Genomic DNA, 17,750 nt, shown 5'->3' on the forward strand with positions numbered 1-17,750 from the left:
AGTCCACTTTTGAATATATTTTTTAATTGGAATAAGTTTTAGAATAACATAATTATTATCTTTTCTTTTTTGTGATATAAAATGTTTGCAGTTAAACACTTGTGAAATATTCTCATAGAATATTTTAATCCTTTATAAAACAAATCTTGTTTTTGACTAACGATTGAAAGAAATTTAACAACATAACGTTCTAATGTTATTTAGTTGTTTCTTTCAATGGTTAGTCAACCATACCATTATTATATGCGTATAAAATTATTTGGATATTATATTAGTCATAACTCCTACCAATACAGCACTAGTTCAATGTAGATTAAAGCTTCCTTGGAAAACTGTTTCTCTCCATTTTAAAGTTGCTCAGACTCATTGTACAATTGAATTTATCGTGATTAAATTAAATTAACTTAAATTAAAAAGTAAAGTATCCATAAAATTTAAATAGTCTAAAAAAAAAAGATTAAAAACTTCACTCTATGGCAGCCACAATGGCACCTATAGTGTGCTTTCTTCCTATTGGTTCAAATTTAAAAATATCATAGCTAACAGAGTAACGTAAATTACAACAGCTGAAACTATCAACATGTCTGTTTTCCGTTGACGCTTCCCTGCGTTTTGAGGGTGATTTTAATTTTTTGCGGAAATATTTTAACTTCTACACTCAACTTTTTAACAAAATGCATTCATAAGTACCTAGTTGCAAACGTATTTCCGCAAAAACTGCCATTCGCCACATTAGAATCCCGCGTTTTGTTTCATCAAGTTCAACGGTTATTGTTTACGGAAACAGCGGGGCAATGGCATCTTTTAGAATTTACGACGATCAAGAAAATTCTTCATTAGGATTAAGAAAAGATGCAGACGCACTTGCTACTGCTACACAAAGGCGCGCGCTGGGAGATCTCAGCCAATTCGCCTGCAACCAGAACCGCAACGTAAAACAGGTAAGTTGAGTCTTTCATCGAAAATTGTAGCTTATTTTCTCATAGGTTTCATATTTTTCTTCATTCCTTCCATATATTAGGTTGGCATGACAAAAGGACCATGCAAAGTTCAAGATGAGAATAGGACAGTACGCCAGATAAAGAACGAAAAGAATATTGTGCCCCCCGTGGCTCAATTTCGCGCCTTCAGCGTCTACGAAGATAAACCAACTGAAGCAGAAGTGAAGAAAAGAGAACCTACATTTAAACCCTTTATTGCCAAAGAGATCAAAAAAGACAACTTCTTCATCAACGCTGCAGAAAATGTCAAGGCTCTTTGTGCTCAAGCAGAGAAACATTGTGAAAAACCTAAAGAGCTGCCTCAAATAAGGTATGTACTTGCTGCACATAGTTCTTAGTCAATTCCAAAATGTTCTTTAATATTAGTACTCATAGTGGTAAGCTTATAGAACAGCTTAAATTATCTTTGTATAACCTCACACTCTTTGTAAAAGTAATCACATTCTTGGAAATGTGTAAGTATCATTGTTTAGTGAATTGCATGTGCATTTACTTTTAAATTCTTAAATACATCAAAAAAAAGTTAATGTTGTTTGTCTCATTGTTTTTTCATCATAGCCTACATTCAGATTTTGGATGGCATCATAGGTATTTGATCTAAATACACTGTTCCACAACCTCGATATAAGTTCTTGGTATTTTGTTTGTTACCATAGTAACAAAGTTGTACCAACACTCAATAATAACCATGAATTAGTGCAAACATGTTATGTTTGTAACCTGGTTTCCATGGGATTAAGAGGGAGCAGTTATATTGTAACAATTGTCTCTATTCTTGTATATATACTTATCTGAATACCTTTTGTATAGACCACCTTTGCAAGAAAAAAATGATGACCAAGAGAAAAAGGTTGAGAAAGATGTTGTTGAATCTCCAATGTCAGTTGTTGACTCCAGTATACTGTCTATGTCAATATCAAAAAATGAGAGTCTTTTGGAAGAGACAGACGATGATACTAAAACTGCTCAGACTGACAGAGAAATGTTCTTCCATGTTGCTGAATATAGACAGGATATCTATGACTATATGAGAGAGATCGAGGTATTAAATCATTGTAATACATCAGTCACAATATTCAAATTAAGTTTTAATATTACTAGTTTAGTATTGATTTATAAGTCATAACAGTAAATATGAATACTAATACTACATTCTGTTAATAAGTTTGTAATATCAACAGGTAAAGAACAGACCAAATCCTCGCTACATGCGAAAGCAACCCGATATCACTCATGTCATGAGGTCCATTCTCATTGACTGGTTAGTGGAGGTGTGCGATGAGTACAACCAGCAGAGTGAGACGTTACACCTTGCAGTGTCCTATGTAGACAGATTCCTGTCTTATATGAGTGTGGTACGCACTAAACTGCAATTGGTGGGCACAGCTGCTACTTATATTGCATCGTAAGTGTGATATTTAACTTAATGTATATTTTTTTTAATTATACGTAAAAAAAGATAAGGTTTTATGAAATGATTGATGGATATGTAATTTATGATATTTTTATAACATGAATTGGAATTAATTGAAATTTAAATGCTTTGGAATTGAATCCATTGTAATAAATATTTAGGTTACATTTATAAGTTTTGACTTTATAACTTATCTGTTCTTCTTTACCTTTTTTATAATAAACTTGCATTTATCAGTTGAATCCTTTCAGTAATCTTTAAATAAATAAATTCTGTTAAAATGCAATATTTTATTTATTTATTAGTAAATTTATCTAACAGGAAATATGAAGAGGTGTACCCTCCAGAGGTCTCGGAGTTTGTATATATCACCGATGACACATACACAAAGAAGGAGGTGCTGCGTATGGAACATCTTATACTGAAAGTTTTATCTTTTGACCTCTCCACACCAACCTCACTGTCTTTCCTATCACATTATTGCATATCAAATGGACTTTCTAAGAAGACCTTCCATCTGGCTGCGGTAAGTGTTTTTAGATACCTTTGGAGGTTAAATAACAGCATATGATGTTGTTATTTTACTTCAGAAAGGTAATTACTAGTAACGAATCAGCTGAAATTCTGTTCTTACTTGTCATATTTAAATATTGCAGTTTTATTTGTTAAAGCTTTCAAATAATATACATTAACAAATATATTATCATCTATCTATATAAAATGACTTCTTTGTAATTATAATCTAATTTATTAATTGGGTCATTGTAATAATAGATAAGACTTATGCTTATTTGTATTTATGACCCTTCTTATTATGGGTATGCTGTGGTTGCAAAATGCATTTTTATTGTGTGTTCAAAACATGTTAAAAGAATAAACTGACCCAGATACTCATAAGGCTATTCAATATTCATTTAAAAATAATCTAATTATATCAAGTATTTTTACAATACTCTGATATTTATAAAATCAGTGTTACAATAAATTGGTCCTATTGTATAATGCTTGCCAAGTTATCAAATTCTGTTGAAACATTTTGATATTTTTTGTGTTCATGATTTAGCAGTGATGCAGAATGCAGATGTTATATTCATTCACAAGGATTTTAGTTCTAATTTACAGTCAATAGATTTATTATAGATTTCCTCAAAAAATTCACTTCTTAATAGATGCGTATAAACATTACTTTATGAGTATTATAATCCTCGTTTCTATATTCCATTTAATCCCTATTTCTCTGAGTCATAATTGGATATTTAATATGTGATGTACTTTTGGAGTACTATCTAATCATATTCTTTCTATTTTTAATAAAATAATATCCCTGTAACTGTAACCTGATTCTGCAATATCTCATACCACATCCGCAGTACATAGCGGAGCTGTCGCTGCTCGAAGCGGACCCGTACCTGCAGTTCAAGCCGTCGGTGATAGCGGCTAGTGCGCTAGCGACGGCGCGTCACTGCCTGCTGTGCGAGCGCACCGACTGCGCACAGGGACGCGCGGATAACGCACCGCACCCGCAATGCGCTGCTATTGGTGAGTGTGTGTGAAGAATTCTAACCAATACCCACGGCCCCGTCATTAAAGCGATAAGGCCGCCAAAATAGTTGTACTCTGTTCTATGTGTAAGTAGTTATAAGGTGTCTTAACTGTACAACTTTCAAAGAGTTAAATAATAATAAAGCGGCTCGGAACATGAGTTTTTGCGGACATTACCCACGGCTCCTTCCCTGGGGCCGTGATTATCTATGCAAGACTTCCCCACTATAAAAAGAGGAGGGAGGGGTACAACATTTCTTAAATTGTATGACATAACATAGTCATCAACATAGCAGGTTCTCAATTCAACTGTATTTTTTTTTTGGCTTTGTAACGTCTAAGTTTTCAACTGTGTGCACTGATTTTGATGTTTTTATTTTATTTTATTTAAAAGCTGGTGCCTCCCTTGTGGTCTAATTCTGACTGTTTAAAGGCAGTTTAGTTTTATTGTTTAATTATTTCAGGTAATAATGATACATGAATATGACAGTTATAGGTTTTTACACATACTGATATTGTGTTAAGCTATTTTAGCAGGCTGTAAGGTTTTATACACACTCACTACATTTAGATTTTTTTTAATTTATTGGTAATGTTGGTCTGCTTAATGTCAAGTTTTAATTTACACATTTGATCACTAATTAATATATTGTCGTGTTAGCATGGCCGGCGGCGCTGGGTGCGAGCGCGGGCTACTCGCTGGGCGCGCTGGGCGCGTGCCTGCGCGAGCTGGCGCGCTCGCACGCGCACGCGCCCGCGCAGCCCTACCAGGCGATACCCGACAAGTACAGGAACAACAAGTGAGTGCATGTTGTAGCTGTTGATAGCATATTGAGTAGGCACACTGGTGCGGAGTCAAGATGTTGAACATCCTACTAGAGCAGGGGTTCCCAATCTTTTTCATCTCGCGGCGCAGTTTCATGTTAAGTTTTTTGTCACGGCGCCCTACCCACCCAACCTTGATAGTTGAAAAGGAAAAAAGGTATTAGGTAGGTAGATCGACTCTCGGCTCCCCTCTTCCCTTTCTACAGCTCACTAGGCCACTAGGGCGCCGCGGCGCACAGTTTGGGAACCGTACTAGAGCATTGCAGATCATTGTAATGCATAAAAACACATGATATTTATTACCTCATCGCATAAAGCGACTGATACGTGAATAAAATTATTGAAAATTATAATTTTAAAGCAAAAATAAATGAATACTTTTTGTACATAATATGTATGTAGTTCTATAAAATCAGGTTCGACTTAACAAGCATCAATTTATTATTCTTTAATTGTAAATAATCAAGAATTATTTTGTTTACATATCAAATAATATACGTATGAACCTGAGATACAGATACCTAGTTCAAAATAAATATTCTGAACCAAATTTACAAAGTTTTAAAATAAACATTTTTTAAAGCATTTACCTACTGATGTTATTGTAATCAAATCCCAGTAATATCTCATGTGTGTGTGTTTTTTCCTACTTTACAGATACGACGCGGTTTCCTCAATCGAACCGAAGCCCATGTTCGCGATCGCCAAGTACCAGCCGCCCGCGCCCGCCGCGCGTCCGAGCGAACCCGCCAGAACTGCCTAGTTTACTTGACCTTAGCTAATGTGCCCAACCCTTGTGCCAAACGGTAAAAATTAAATATAGCTCAAACAGTTATGCACTAAAATGTGCATAATAACAACGAAACTCCAAACATACGAAATGGCACATAATATGTCTTTTGACGCAACTTGCTTTGAACGCTTTGCCGTCGCGCAACGTGTTTCTATCAAGATTCAAGAAATTATGAATTTCATTGACACAGCTTTGCTCAAATATGAATGAATGAATGAATGAAAGTTATTGATTGATTTATTTACGTCCCTTCTATTTGTCTGTAAAGCTGTCCATTTTTATTTCACTTCATGGAAGGCTGAAAGAGTTAATATTAAATAGTAATCATTTCATTGTTTGCTTATCTCGTTAATTCCAGGTTTTTCGTAAGTATTTGAGCAAAAAACGTAACAATAATTATACGATTTTAAATTCGGCATATTGTGATTTTTGTGGACCAATTAGTTTGATAGGTAGGTTTACATAATGTAGTCACACAATAGGGTTAAATTTAGTATAATATTGGCTGTAATGTTACTGACGAATTTGCATTTAGCGCTGCCAAGTATTTTAATGTGTGAGGACAAGTCTCGTATATTTTTGGTAAATAATTTGAACTGCCAATTATTACGTATTACTGATTACATGTTTGTTAGTAAATTATTATTTTTGAGATATAAGGTATGTTTTTAATGTTGATAAGTAGTTTATAATGTAATTTAATATAATGAAACCACATATTTTTCTCCAGTGTTTCTAGCGGAGGTGAGTTCGAGTACCTATTTATAATGATAATATATAGTATTATTAAAATAATTGTTGTTTTATTTTTTTCCTAGTAAATAATATTTATATAGTTATGTATAAAACATCCCCTATTTTCACACACATGGTATTAAACACATAAAAATTTTAGAGCATTGATGCATTTGATTTTATGATTTGTCGATCAAAAAATGTATGAATTATTATTATATTATCCACTTTTTAAATATGTAAGAAAGTGATACTTGTCGATTCATATTTTTTCAAATGGACTACGATACTAAATGGATACTAAATGTACTCCAAACTTCTTATTCTGATCGTTGCATATAAAACAATGAAATAGATATGTTTATCAAAAGAGTTTTAGTTCCCATTGAAGAATAAATTTAATTCGTATTACACACAGCATTAGACTTTAAATGCAATAAAACAACACGTAGGTACCAAGAGCTTGCACACTGCCGTGGCACAGGCCGTGGTGTTATTGCTATTATGCCTTTTAAGTGAGTCGTAGGCTAAAAAAATATGGTAACCATACGCATTTACGCATCTGTGCAAAACCCACCTAGCGTCGGCTTGTCTGTAAGCTAGAAAAAGTACCTCGGGTTTTGCATTGTAAATCGGTTGGCAGCGAATGTACTGAATAGCACTATATTTAACCAGTATGAATTTATATTATATTTCAACAATTATTTAGGGCAGCCTTGTTATGTCATGTGATTTCCATCCAAAAGGGGGTTATAATATATATATGAGTGCATTTTTTTATCGCGACATCAGAGTATGCAATTCATTGAATTAATTTACTTAACCTCATTAATGTGCACGCATTGCAAATTGAAAAGTCAATGAGTGCGATAGACAAAGTGGGTACCTAGTAGAGCGAGTAAAATCTATTTGAAGAGACTGACGCGATTGTAAAAAAAAATACAGACAAAATTATGTACTTCGTTTATTTCGAACTAAATATATTACTTCATTCAACGTGATGTGCGAGGTTTCCATATTATATTTGTACTTGCATGACTTGCATATCGTCGGTGGTCATTGTGGGGAGTGTTTTTCTTGAGTGTACACGTTGCCAAAGCCTTTTTTAGCAGTCGGTGATCCTGGAATGAAAAACAGCCATTATTTATAAATGCTCACAATATAAATTGCAACGGCCGTTACATAATACTCGTTTGCAATAAAAAAAAACTCCGCGCTTGTACGGAGTCAATGCTAATTGCGGTTTGTAGCCACCGTATTTGAATTTACGACGTGCGTGCTTGAATACGGAATTCTAAATGATTCGCAGCTGCCTGCTGCCCGGCTGCAGCTATTTTATGTTCCAGACTTTACAGCTATGCTTTTATATTTTTTACAGATATTTCTAGACATATTTTCACTGCTTTTGTAATCTTCAAAAATGAATTAACGAAAATATATTATTTTTACAATTTATAAATAAGTTTTCGTCATAGTAACGTGTACGAAACCGTTTCTATCCACAGACAGTTTATAAAACCGAGCTGGCGTTGTGTTTATAAACATTCATGAAATTGGCAAGTGTACGGGGAACGTGCGAGAAATGCCTATTTCAGTCTGGATTTCCAGGAAGTTTCTATATAAACTACATCTATTTCCAATTTGAATATAGCACAAACTTTAAACGTTCTAAGTCTTCCTTTCGTCTGGTTTTCGAGACAAACGATTTAAATTTTATTTGCGAACGTCTGTCCGCTTTGGACACGAGACGATCTGCGTAAACATCATAAATCATTCCCCTTTCAGGCCGGGTGTTGCGACGATGTATTTAAAGAGATGATAAGGGACGAGTTTATGCGTCAGATATCTTTCGTTATGATTGATTTTCAAGGGCCATTCATCTTACCGCATGTGGTTGTGTGTAATAAAACTCAACATATGCAAGTATTATATCTCTTCATTTTTATTTATGATCTGAGATTTATGCACATATTAACTGTACCTACTTTAACTAACTCTAATGAGATGATGATGATGATGAGATAAGATGCGGGTTAAGGGTACAGAAGGAAGGTTAACCGTGAAATTAGTTATGATACCGTGATCATTAGTATTCTTTACTTTACAAAGTCGTGTTCACGTTTTAGAGAATGTTAAATACAATAGTGTTGAACGTGTTAATCTTTATCACAACAAGGGCTGAAGCGCGTTATTAGCCTTCGTTCTGTCGTGCTTATAGCACCTCAGTATTATACAAGCGGACGTGCTTAGAGAATTAATTATCTACCTGCATACGCTGCCTGTTGTTGCGTTATAACCACTAACGTAATGCAAAGGACCTACATCATTGATTTACTCATTACGATTCAGAATTCCTAGAAACTTCAGAGAAAATTATAAATGGCTATACTTTCAGAGAGAAATTCATGTTCGGCAATAAGTGGTCCGAATTTTGCTATAGGTTTTCGTGGTTTTATGCAAGCTTTCGAAATTATTCGATACTGCAATAATTTTTAACCGACTTCAATAAAAGGAGGAGATTATCAATTCGGCCGGTATGTTTTTTTATGTATGTACACCGATTACTCCCAGGTTTCTGAACCGATTTACGTGATTCTTTTTTTGTTCGATGCGGGATGGTGTCGAATTGGTCCCATAAAAATTTTATTCGGATAGGCCCAGTAGTTTTTATTTTATGGGCATTTTTATCTGTATTTGTAAATGTTGCAAGTGCAAATTTGAAGTCGGTTGTTTTTAACGCAGTTATCACTTGTTTCTAATGTCCATTAGTTACTAATTTGGGAACGTAGCAAAGCACTGTGTTGTTTGGTTTATTGACATTACATAAGAATACGCTTTTAGAAAACAATCGATCAGTAATCGACACAATAAACTGACGATTGTGACGTTTTGCATGTTAAGAGGTCGGTATCGGAGCCACGGAGCAACTTCCGCAGCCCCAAAAGGAAAGGAAATTCACGAGTGAATTAGCAATTAAATACGTGTGTGTGATATGAACCGAATCGATTCCCATGGCAGCTAGAATAATAATATTATTGAAATAGGAATTCAAGTATATGCAATATGCATTATATAATAGTTAATGCATACCTAAATAGTAAATAGTTACTTACCTTAATAAGAATTAAAAAAATATATGAATTCGGTAACTATTATCGTTTTCAGATTATCTATATCTTGCAAAAACGTTTGTTGACTTCAAATATGTAGGCAAGATTCTACCTAATACCTTTTTTATACAGGTGTTATGCATATTGACCATATTCAAATTTCGAGGGTGCATTAAAGAGCATTCATAAAACAATTATATATAAACACACATAGGAATTAAGTTAGTAGGTACCTGTTCAAGAATCTTCATATTCCTTCGCCTAGAACGTAGACTGTTTTTATTTTTTATTGGTTTATTTACCGACATATTCGGTATTTGTTTGATTATTTATTATGTCTGTTCACGCTAATATGGCTCAACATTTTTCATGCGACATTAGCAAGCAAATGAATCTCAAGAACACGCATAAATCTTTAAACAAACATGATTTTATTTTCGCAATAAATTATCTGCACGCTGCGTTTGCATTGTTGCTTTTGTAACGTTTACGTTCCTAAGCTTTTTATATGAATATGTGGATTAGCTTATACATGATAGATCGATAGTAAAAAGAATGTATCGGATGGTCTATTATTGACTACGCTAACATCTTGAAGGGAAGCTTTCGGCTCGTTTCCTGGCGCAGAGAAATGGGGCCGGCCGTGACGCACGTTACACATCTACATCCGTTCATATTTATAAAAACTAGATTTTTTTACTCATTCGGCATTCGACTAATTAAATTTGTCGAGTTCTCTATAGCTTCCTGCCAACGCAACGGCCACGGCGTTGTCGAATTCCAAAGAACGAAATTAGGATTTTGTTTTATTTGGACCAATCATAAACATTGTAAACTTGTTGTAACATTTTAATTGTAACTCATAAAATTTGGAATTACATTCTTACAGGTAGTTTCCTAAGTTTCAAATATGTAATATTTGCAAAAATGAACAAACAAAGATAAGCCATTGAAAAAATACTCTATCTAAGTTTCGACTCTACATTCTTCATTTTTGTGCTTCAAAAATAAAATTTAAATAAATTATTAACTTGAACTAATTATTTTCTTTCAGAGTATATTCCTATATGAATAGATAAACCGCCTCTGAAGTCTGATCTCTTACCACGGTCGGAGCGCTCTGCTGAATAATAATGAGACGCTAGAGTTCATTGTTACAAAGAAGTTGTTCTGTTTATTCTATTTTGTACTGAGATTATAAATAAAATGGAACATTCTGCATAAGACTAACTAACTAATTCGAAGAACACCTGTTTGTAAGGCATCTAGAGTACGCGTATCTCACGATGCACGATGTGAAGAATAATATTAGGTACTTTAGCTAGATATACATATGTTAGTAGAGACTTTGTAATTTTTTTTGTTATAGGTACTTAGTCCCGTGGATTAGGACTAGAGGTATGGTGATTTCTAACTTGAAAACAAAAGAAAATAACAAAATAATGGTGAAGAGAATTAATATCGGAATATCATATTTTTACCTAAATAAGTGGCCGCCAGTATATTCATCTTTAATTAGATAGTAGTGTTTTTTTTGTTATGTTCAAATAAATACTACCACTTGATAAGGGCAGAATTTCAATTTATACAAAAATGCATTTATTACCTAAGTCACGTTTCTATACAAAGTTGACTGATTAATTAATTATATAGAGCCGGTAAATATTTTATATTATTTTGTTTAACGATATAACTCAAAAAGTACTCGACTTATATTGAAAATTATTTTGCTACCGTACATAGTTTTTATCCCGGGCCATCGGGTGAAGCGCAAGCACAAGCAGCTACTGTTCCTATAATCTAATTAGTTTACAATCGTAAACAGTTCAACGAACCTATAAATATCGGACCAATACGATTATTTATGTTTGATTGTGGTCAAAAAATCAGTGAGCAGGAAGTGAGAGGCTTCCCGGCGGGCCGAGTGAAACCTCGGGAGCGGAAGCACTGAGGTGGGAGTGAAGGCGACGGGCCTGCATTACAAATTACTTCTTAATGAACGCACGTGCATTCCTCCAATCTTGATATACAATTTAGCCTTTGAATGTTTACGTGCTACTTTACTATGATATAAGGCCGTGTGTTCGGAGGAAAGGTAGCCTCATTATCGACGATAATGAGGCTACCTTTCCTCCGAACACACGATAATTTATCGTGGACCTCTTTAAGTATTACATAATTACAAATGACATTCCTATTTCCTATAACTGACTACAAGTATACTTTCGGTAAGCGTTCTAATTTATAGAGATTAAATGTACAATAGAAACTAAAGTCGTGAGTACCTATCGTCCCGTTAATAGATTCGTGGAAATGAATATAAGTAAGTACAATCTAGAACAATGTTCTTCATCACTTATCGATACACTCATCTATAAATCATCTCGAATAAGAACGAATATGAACTCGCATGTTAAATAGGTCGAAGTAATTGTGTAAACAAGAGCTATATTCATCGCTTATTAGAAAAACAGCCTTGTTGATGACTGATAAATCCTCATCAAGCGTTCAATCTTGTTAAATATATTGAGGATTTTTTTAGATCTCAAAAAGTTAAAATTTCAAGTCATCCGACGTTTATTACACTTACATTATAGAACAACAAAAAATAGCCGCAAATATCAGACATTTTGGTTCTCGTTTTTGCAAAATCGGCAAAAGTTCCGGAGTAGAACAATTACCTACAAGCATGTCGAATTTCATTCGCTGTATAAAATCTGGCACTTAAAGTAAGCTTTTTATCTGAGACCTATAAAAAAAGACCGTTGCCATGCAATTCCTAGACGCTGATCAATCCTATTATAGATTTGTTTGCAGTCGGTATAAACATTAAAATTAACCACACTATTGTATTCTGAAACATTTTCTGTTGCTTGATTTCTTTGAACTAGCAATAGAAATTATCTATCAACTATCAAAAAGTGTGGAGTAAGCTCAGCTAATTACTTACTTAAATTCATTCATGGTAGTTACTTAAAGCTTACTCGTGTATTTCATACCTTTATGTACTGTATAAAATCTAGAGCTTTATGCAGCATGTATGCTATCGCGACGTCAACACAATAAAATCACGTTTAAAATTTTGTAAAAATATAGTGAAAACAAAAATGAAGATGACTACTTAGTTAAGTACTTAGTTTTGAAAAACCCTAACAAAAAATTGATTACAATAGGTAAATTAATTGCTTACACAAAAAAATAACCAACCGACTGACGATTAAAATAACTAGCAATTGTAAATGCAGTGTTAACTCGTAAAGTTTTTCAGCTTCAAGTCCGTATAACCCGGTTTATTCGAGTCGCACTGGCATGCGGCCAGGGTTGCCCTGCGCGACCTCACCATTAAACGAAAGTTATTACTGTGACGCAGTAAACATTCCTTTTTAGGATTTCTTTTTTGGTATCTTTAAGTCATGCGAGCGCCTGATACGCAAGAATGTTATAGGTTAATGCACTTTCTCTAGTTCCCTATTGTTTCAAATTTCAATAGCTATGTTTCGCATTTAAATCGTCGTTCTAATCACGTTAACCGTTTTTGGGTATAAAATTGGTATGCTAAATTGGTTTAAAAAATTCTAAATCTTTCGATGCATCGTGTGGTAAATTCAAAGTGAAATAACGGTAATTTGAAGGTAATTTGTTTGCCAATCGATTTTAAACAAAAATAAGAAGGAATCGTACAATAAAATAGGGGAAATAACTCCAGCAATTTCAGGTACGGAATCCGCTATAAAACAAAGGAAAGAAAATGTATTAAAATGTTACCTAGCAAAGCATCTTTGCCGGCGTGAATGTTGCAGTATATGTGATGGTCGGTGGCCACCAGCGGCTCGACCGGCGCCTCACCAGCTTCCATCAATTTCAGCTTTGCTGATATATCGTGCACATCTGATGAAGAAAAAAAATATATATATATAATGTTTTATAAGTCGATATTCACAGTTTATTAAAAAACTTTGAATCTAATAAACTAAAAAGAGAATTTCAACTTTCCTATCAATTTTTTTATACAAAATCAGCATCAGTTGTTTTAAGTTCTTTGAAATTTATTTAAATAGGTAGGTAGTACAAAATATGTCGATACAATGTATAAATTTATTTTTGATGTCTTCGTCAACTTTCTCTTGATAGCGGATGTCTTTCACAATACATAGATATAATAACAGTAAACGTTTGAATTTCTACTCTACAAATCCACCTACGCTTCTATTGGTTGAGCTCTTAATTGTTTCTAACGTAAACGAATGTTCTTTCATGTTAATTTCTTCTTTGTCCAGTGATAAATGTGTAATTCTCGCATACATAATCAAGAAAAAAAATTATATTTTGGGAAATATCTAAAAAAAACAAAAACAAACATGAACAATATAACATTGTACCTATCTACTTTGGTATAATGAAATGCATACAAAAACCACCGTTAGCTATTGTTATGATGTCGGTTGGGCGATCAGGTCAAAATTAGTAGCGCACATGTTCAAACAAACCCGCATTGTTTACATGCGCTCGCGCCTGTTTGCGCGCCTCCACGCAGCCAAAACCTGGACCATGTGTGCTTACTGCTTTACACTATTTGCTATTGGCTATACCTTGTTTTTTTCACTACATAATATTGATAGTTCTTTCGCAGCTCTGTATCTATTTTAGAAACTTCTTGATATTTGTGATAAGAATGTTTATTGGATTTCGATGTGTACTCTAAACTCACTCTAACTTCATGCGAAAATGTTGTACATATGATTTTATGTATGTTGTATATCTGGTATCCCTAATTGGGTAATTTTTGTCACAGATTGTTCTGATTTCTTAAATATAGTTATGAAGCAATGACTAAATGCATTTCCTACTATAATAATATGATTTAATTATACCAAAGTATTTGTTAGGTACCTTTTAACCAATGATGTTAAGAAGTATAGTGATTACTAATTAGCACTGTTCATATGAATGAAATTACTATGCACCTACACAGTTATGAATGAGGAATGTAGACAAACATCCAAATAAGAGTAGCGGATTGTTTAATAGTTTAATCTTTTATCATTCAAGGGACGTCGTAGTTTCGTTAACGTTACCTACATGCTCGAGTACGCCCACATATCCACAATAATACATGGAGGTCGCGTGATCATCACCGTCCTGAATAAATAAATGTTTTTGGTACTTATGAACATCATGTTTGACAACATTGCGGTCACTTAATTTGTATTTTACGATGTTCAATTTTCATGCATGCGAATTATTTAAGTATGTGTCGTTTTCTTTTTGGGTGCATTATTTTGTATGTCAGATATTCTTTTAGAGTTATAATTTGAATGGAATTGTAGACCCGTCGTAGCTGGAATTGGGAAAAATTAGGTTTCCAATGGTATCATTATTGTGATTTTTTTACTATTGACGCATTCGTTATATAGGTATACCTACTACTACTGTAGGTTTTAATGTGTATACTGTAATGCAATAAACTAGAGAGTAATATATCTAGCCTGTTTTATAACTTCATTTCATTAAAATTTTATATAACTACCTAACTCCAATAAAACTTAACTGCGCTTCACGAAATTTATTTTCTCTGGCGCCTTATTCAAATAAATAATAGTCTGATGAAATATGGATCATAGCCAATTATTATATTTTAGTAAACAAAATATCCATACAATTCAACGAGACATGCTACGTTTTACGAAAACAGCTGCTAGGATTTCGATGTGCATAAATTGGCATGAACATTTCGAGTCAGAAGTCAGAACAGATATTGAGATATCTGATATATTATATTTTAGAGATGGAAGTGGAACCGATTGACGATTGATTGAAGATTGAAAAGGTTTCTTCATAAAAAATAACATAAAAATAAGCGGCATTGTTTTTGAAAATGTTGTTGGTATAAAAAATGATTAGTTTGCGATGGGTCATATGAAATAACATATTATATGAATGGTTCTGAGTGATGCTGCACGTTAATGAATGACTATACAAGTAGTTTGCTTGTAAATCAAATTGATAGGAGTACCGAGTACCTATCCTTTTATGATGAAATTCGAACTGACGATTAATTTATAACTGAATTATTTACTATTGTGATATAGTTTGTAGTAATTAGTAGCTGCAGGTACTAGTGATGCTCACCTGACGTAAGCGCTTGTTTCAATGCCCGCCACTGTCTCGCATGGTAGACGGATAGCGTAAGCACTACTGCGAAAAAAACTATACATCCACTAACTGCTAAAGTCAATGTAGACGTTTGTATGTCCCAACCAGTTTCACGAGCACTACTCTCAGTCACTTCACCGCTGTAGTCCGAGTATTCGTAATATTCGTAATCACTAGATAGTTCACTCGCGTTTGAGTCATTGTCTTTTCGTGGTGTGTTAAAGGGCCAGATGCGGACCTCGTAAAGTGGTTGGCAGATGGTGTCCCTGTGTGTCTCGCAGGGGAACTTGACGGCGAGGCGGCGCGGGTCACAGCGGGTGCAAGGCTTACAGACGCCATTTTCTCGATCCCACCAGGTTTTCCCGCGCTCGCAGGCGCCGCCGCCCAAGACGGGAGCGAGCGTCAGGATAGCGATCAGCAAACATAACCTGAATGTCTCTCCTCGCATTACCTATTTGGAATAAAAAAATTATTATCCAAATGAATAGACAATTTATTCGAATGTATAAAACACGAATTATACAGGTAAAGATCAGACAGGACCAAAACAGAAGCAAAACAGATAAATGAGCGTACTATATTAAATAGGTATCTACGGCGAGTAAAAGATCGAGAAATGTATGTGGGTAAGGCAAATAATAAATAGGAGAAATAATGCATTAGCATACTGGCTCGGGCTAAACTGTAGGTAGTAAATAGTAATATTATTTAAACTGTGCGAAAGGTGGTGTGCATTAGGGCTTTTAGAACAAAATACAGGTTTATAAGGCTTGTTGCTTATCGTTGCACGTTCGGTTTCCAGCTAAAACTTTCTAAGCCGCGGCTTTGTGAGACATTTGATTATTATCCATTGTCGTGATGTACCGTTTACGTTTATATGTACCTAATACCATTATAAATACATAACAATATATTAGATGTGCCCAGTTCACATTTTCGATATTCAATTTAAGACTTCAGAATTCAGATGGATTTATTAAAAAAAAATTGTGATAATCTGTCCCTGTCGGTTCTATAAATACTATAGAGAAAGGCGCGCATTGTAAAATCCCATGCAATAAAAATATAGGTAGGATACAGCTTGTGTTGTTTTTTAAACAGATATAACGGACATTAAAATAAAAGGTTTAGGATCCCTGAAAGAGAAATAGGTAGGTACCTATACCACCTATAAGATTTTTTGAACAGCTAATAAGAATATGTACCTACCTTCCTATTAAATAAATACTCATCAAGCAGCATATGTAAGTCTGTTTATATAATGCAGCAACTTAGATACCATAATCCATATTACATGTAACTACGACATCAAGTGAATATTAATTATAAATTATTTTGTAGGAAGAGATCTAAGAGCATTTTAGCGGCACTATAGCGATAGGTAGGTATACCTCTTTAAAATAGAGGGCTCATAACAAAATTAAATTGGATGCTCATAAAGCAATTGATCACATCAATATGATTTATGATCAGTAAGATACTATAATAAATTATATATTTATTTATAAGGTTGAAGGTAATCTGATGTACCTTGGTAGGTAGGTATATCCTGATTACGTAAAAATATTATAGATGCTATCTATAATATGAATAAGATTTAAGATAAAAAAATATGTACCTACGGAATTAGTCTCAGAAATAATTTATTATATAGAATTGTTGGAAAAAATAATAATAATAAATATTTACCTTAAAGCTTAGATTCATGTAGGTATGTTACCTATGTCTTCAAAAAGGTCCACATCTCAATTTTAATAGACTCCAAACACTATTTCTTTTTACATAATTCCTGGCCATCTAGGTATATTATAAATAAAAATATGTTCAATTTAAGCACAAACTCTTCACGTTTTTTAAAATATACTTTTATTTCATTTATTTATGTTATAAATTAAATTAATAACGGATTCTTTATATTATGCGCCTACGCTTTATTCTATAACTAGCGTGACTGACAAATCTTAATCGAATCGACACTCAACAGTCCGTTGCCCAACTCAACTCTCGTATTCCGATTTCCGAAGTCAAACGGCAAACCGAGTTGAAGAAGCAAGAACGAATAGGTCGCAACGAATATTTTATATTTATTTGATTACTTTGGTCCTTCGTTACTAAGACGTAAGATTCAAAATTGGTTGATGCTAAATTGAGCGACGATTGGTTGTGCCAGCAGTGTT

General features: G+C 33.9%; 2 protein-coding genes across 2 annotated transcripts; one reads left to right on the top strand and one right to left on the bottom strand.

Moving 5' to 3' along the window:
- Window positions 1-556: 556 nt before the first annotated feature.
- Window positions 557-6,370, top strand: LOC123691701 (G2/mitotic-specific cyclin-A-like). The gene is made up of 8 exons (XM_045636225.1): window positions 557-941; window positions 1,022-1,311; window positions 1,812-2,043; window positions 2,183-2,406; window positions 2,737-2,941; window positions 3,786-3,954; window positions 4,619-4,757; window positions 5,440-6,370. The coding sequence occupies exons 1-8, from the start codon at window positions 795-797 to the stop codon at window positions 5,543-5,545; spliced, it is 1,512 nt and encodes a 503-aa protein (XP_045492181.1). The 5' UTR covers window positions 557-794; the 3' UTR covers window positions 5,546-6,370.
- Window positions 6,371-7,258: 888 nt separating this feature from the next.
- Window positions 7,259-17,602, bottom strand: LOC123691675 (tumor necrosis factor receptor superfamily member wengen). The gene is made up of 4 exons (XM_045636187.1): window positions 17,263-17,602; window positions 15,550-16,024; window positions 13,186-13,308; window positions 7,259-7,431 (listed from the first exon to the last, which is right to left on the bottom strand). Exons 1-4 carry the CDS (start codon window positions 17,278-17,280, stop codon window positions 7,367-7,369), a joined length of 681 nt encoding a protein of 226 aa, XP_045492143.1. The 5' UTR covers window positions 17,281-17,602; the 3' UTR covers window positions 7,259-7,366.
- Between the last annotated feature and the right edge of the window lie 148 nt (window positions 17,603-17,750).

This window comes from Colias croceus, chromosome 5, assembly GCF_905220415.1.
Source record: "Colias croceus chromosome 5, ilColCroc2.1".
Taxonomy (NCBI): Eukaryota; Metazoa; Arthropoda; class Insecta; order Lepidoptera; family Pieridae; genus Colias; species Colias croceus.

Bases quoted from the DNA above. Each gene is read 5' to 3' on its own strand.
- LOC123691675 (XM_045636187.1), bottom strand. The intron at 13,309-15,549 runs GTGAGCATCACT...TTTCTTCATCAG, and splicing joins GAAACAAGCGCTTACGTCAG to ATGTGCACGATATATCAGCA. The intron at 7,432-13,185 runs GTAACATTTTAA...TTTTCATTCCAG, and splicing joins CGGCAAAGATGCTTTGCTAG to GATCACCGACTGCTAAAAAA.
- LOC123691701 (XM_045636225.1), top strand. From the start codon at position 795: ATGGCATCTTTTAGAATTTACGACGATCAAGAAAATTCTTCATTAGGA. The intron at 2,407-2,736 runs GTAAGTGTGATA...TTTATCTAACAG, and splicing joins GCTGCTACTTATATTGCATC to GAAATATGAAGAGGTGTACC. The intron at 2,942-3,785 runs GTAAGTGTTTTT...CCACATCCGCAG, and splicing joins AGACCTTCCATCTGGCTGCG to TACATAGCGGAGCTGTCGCT.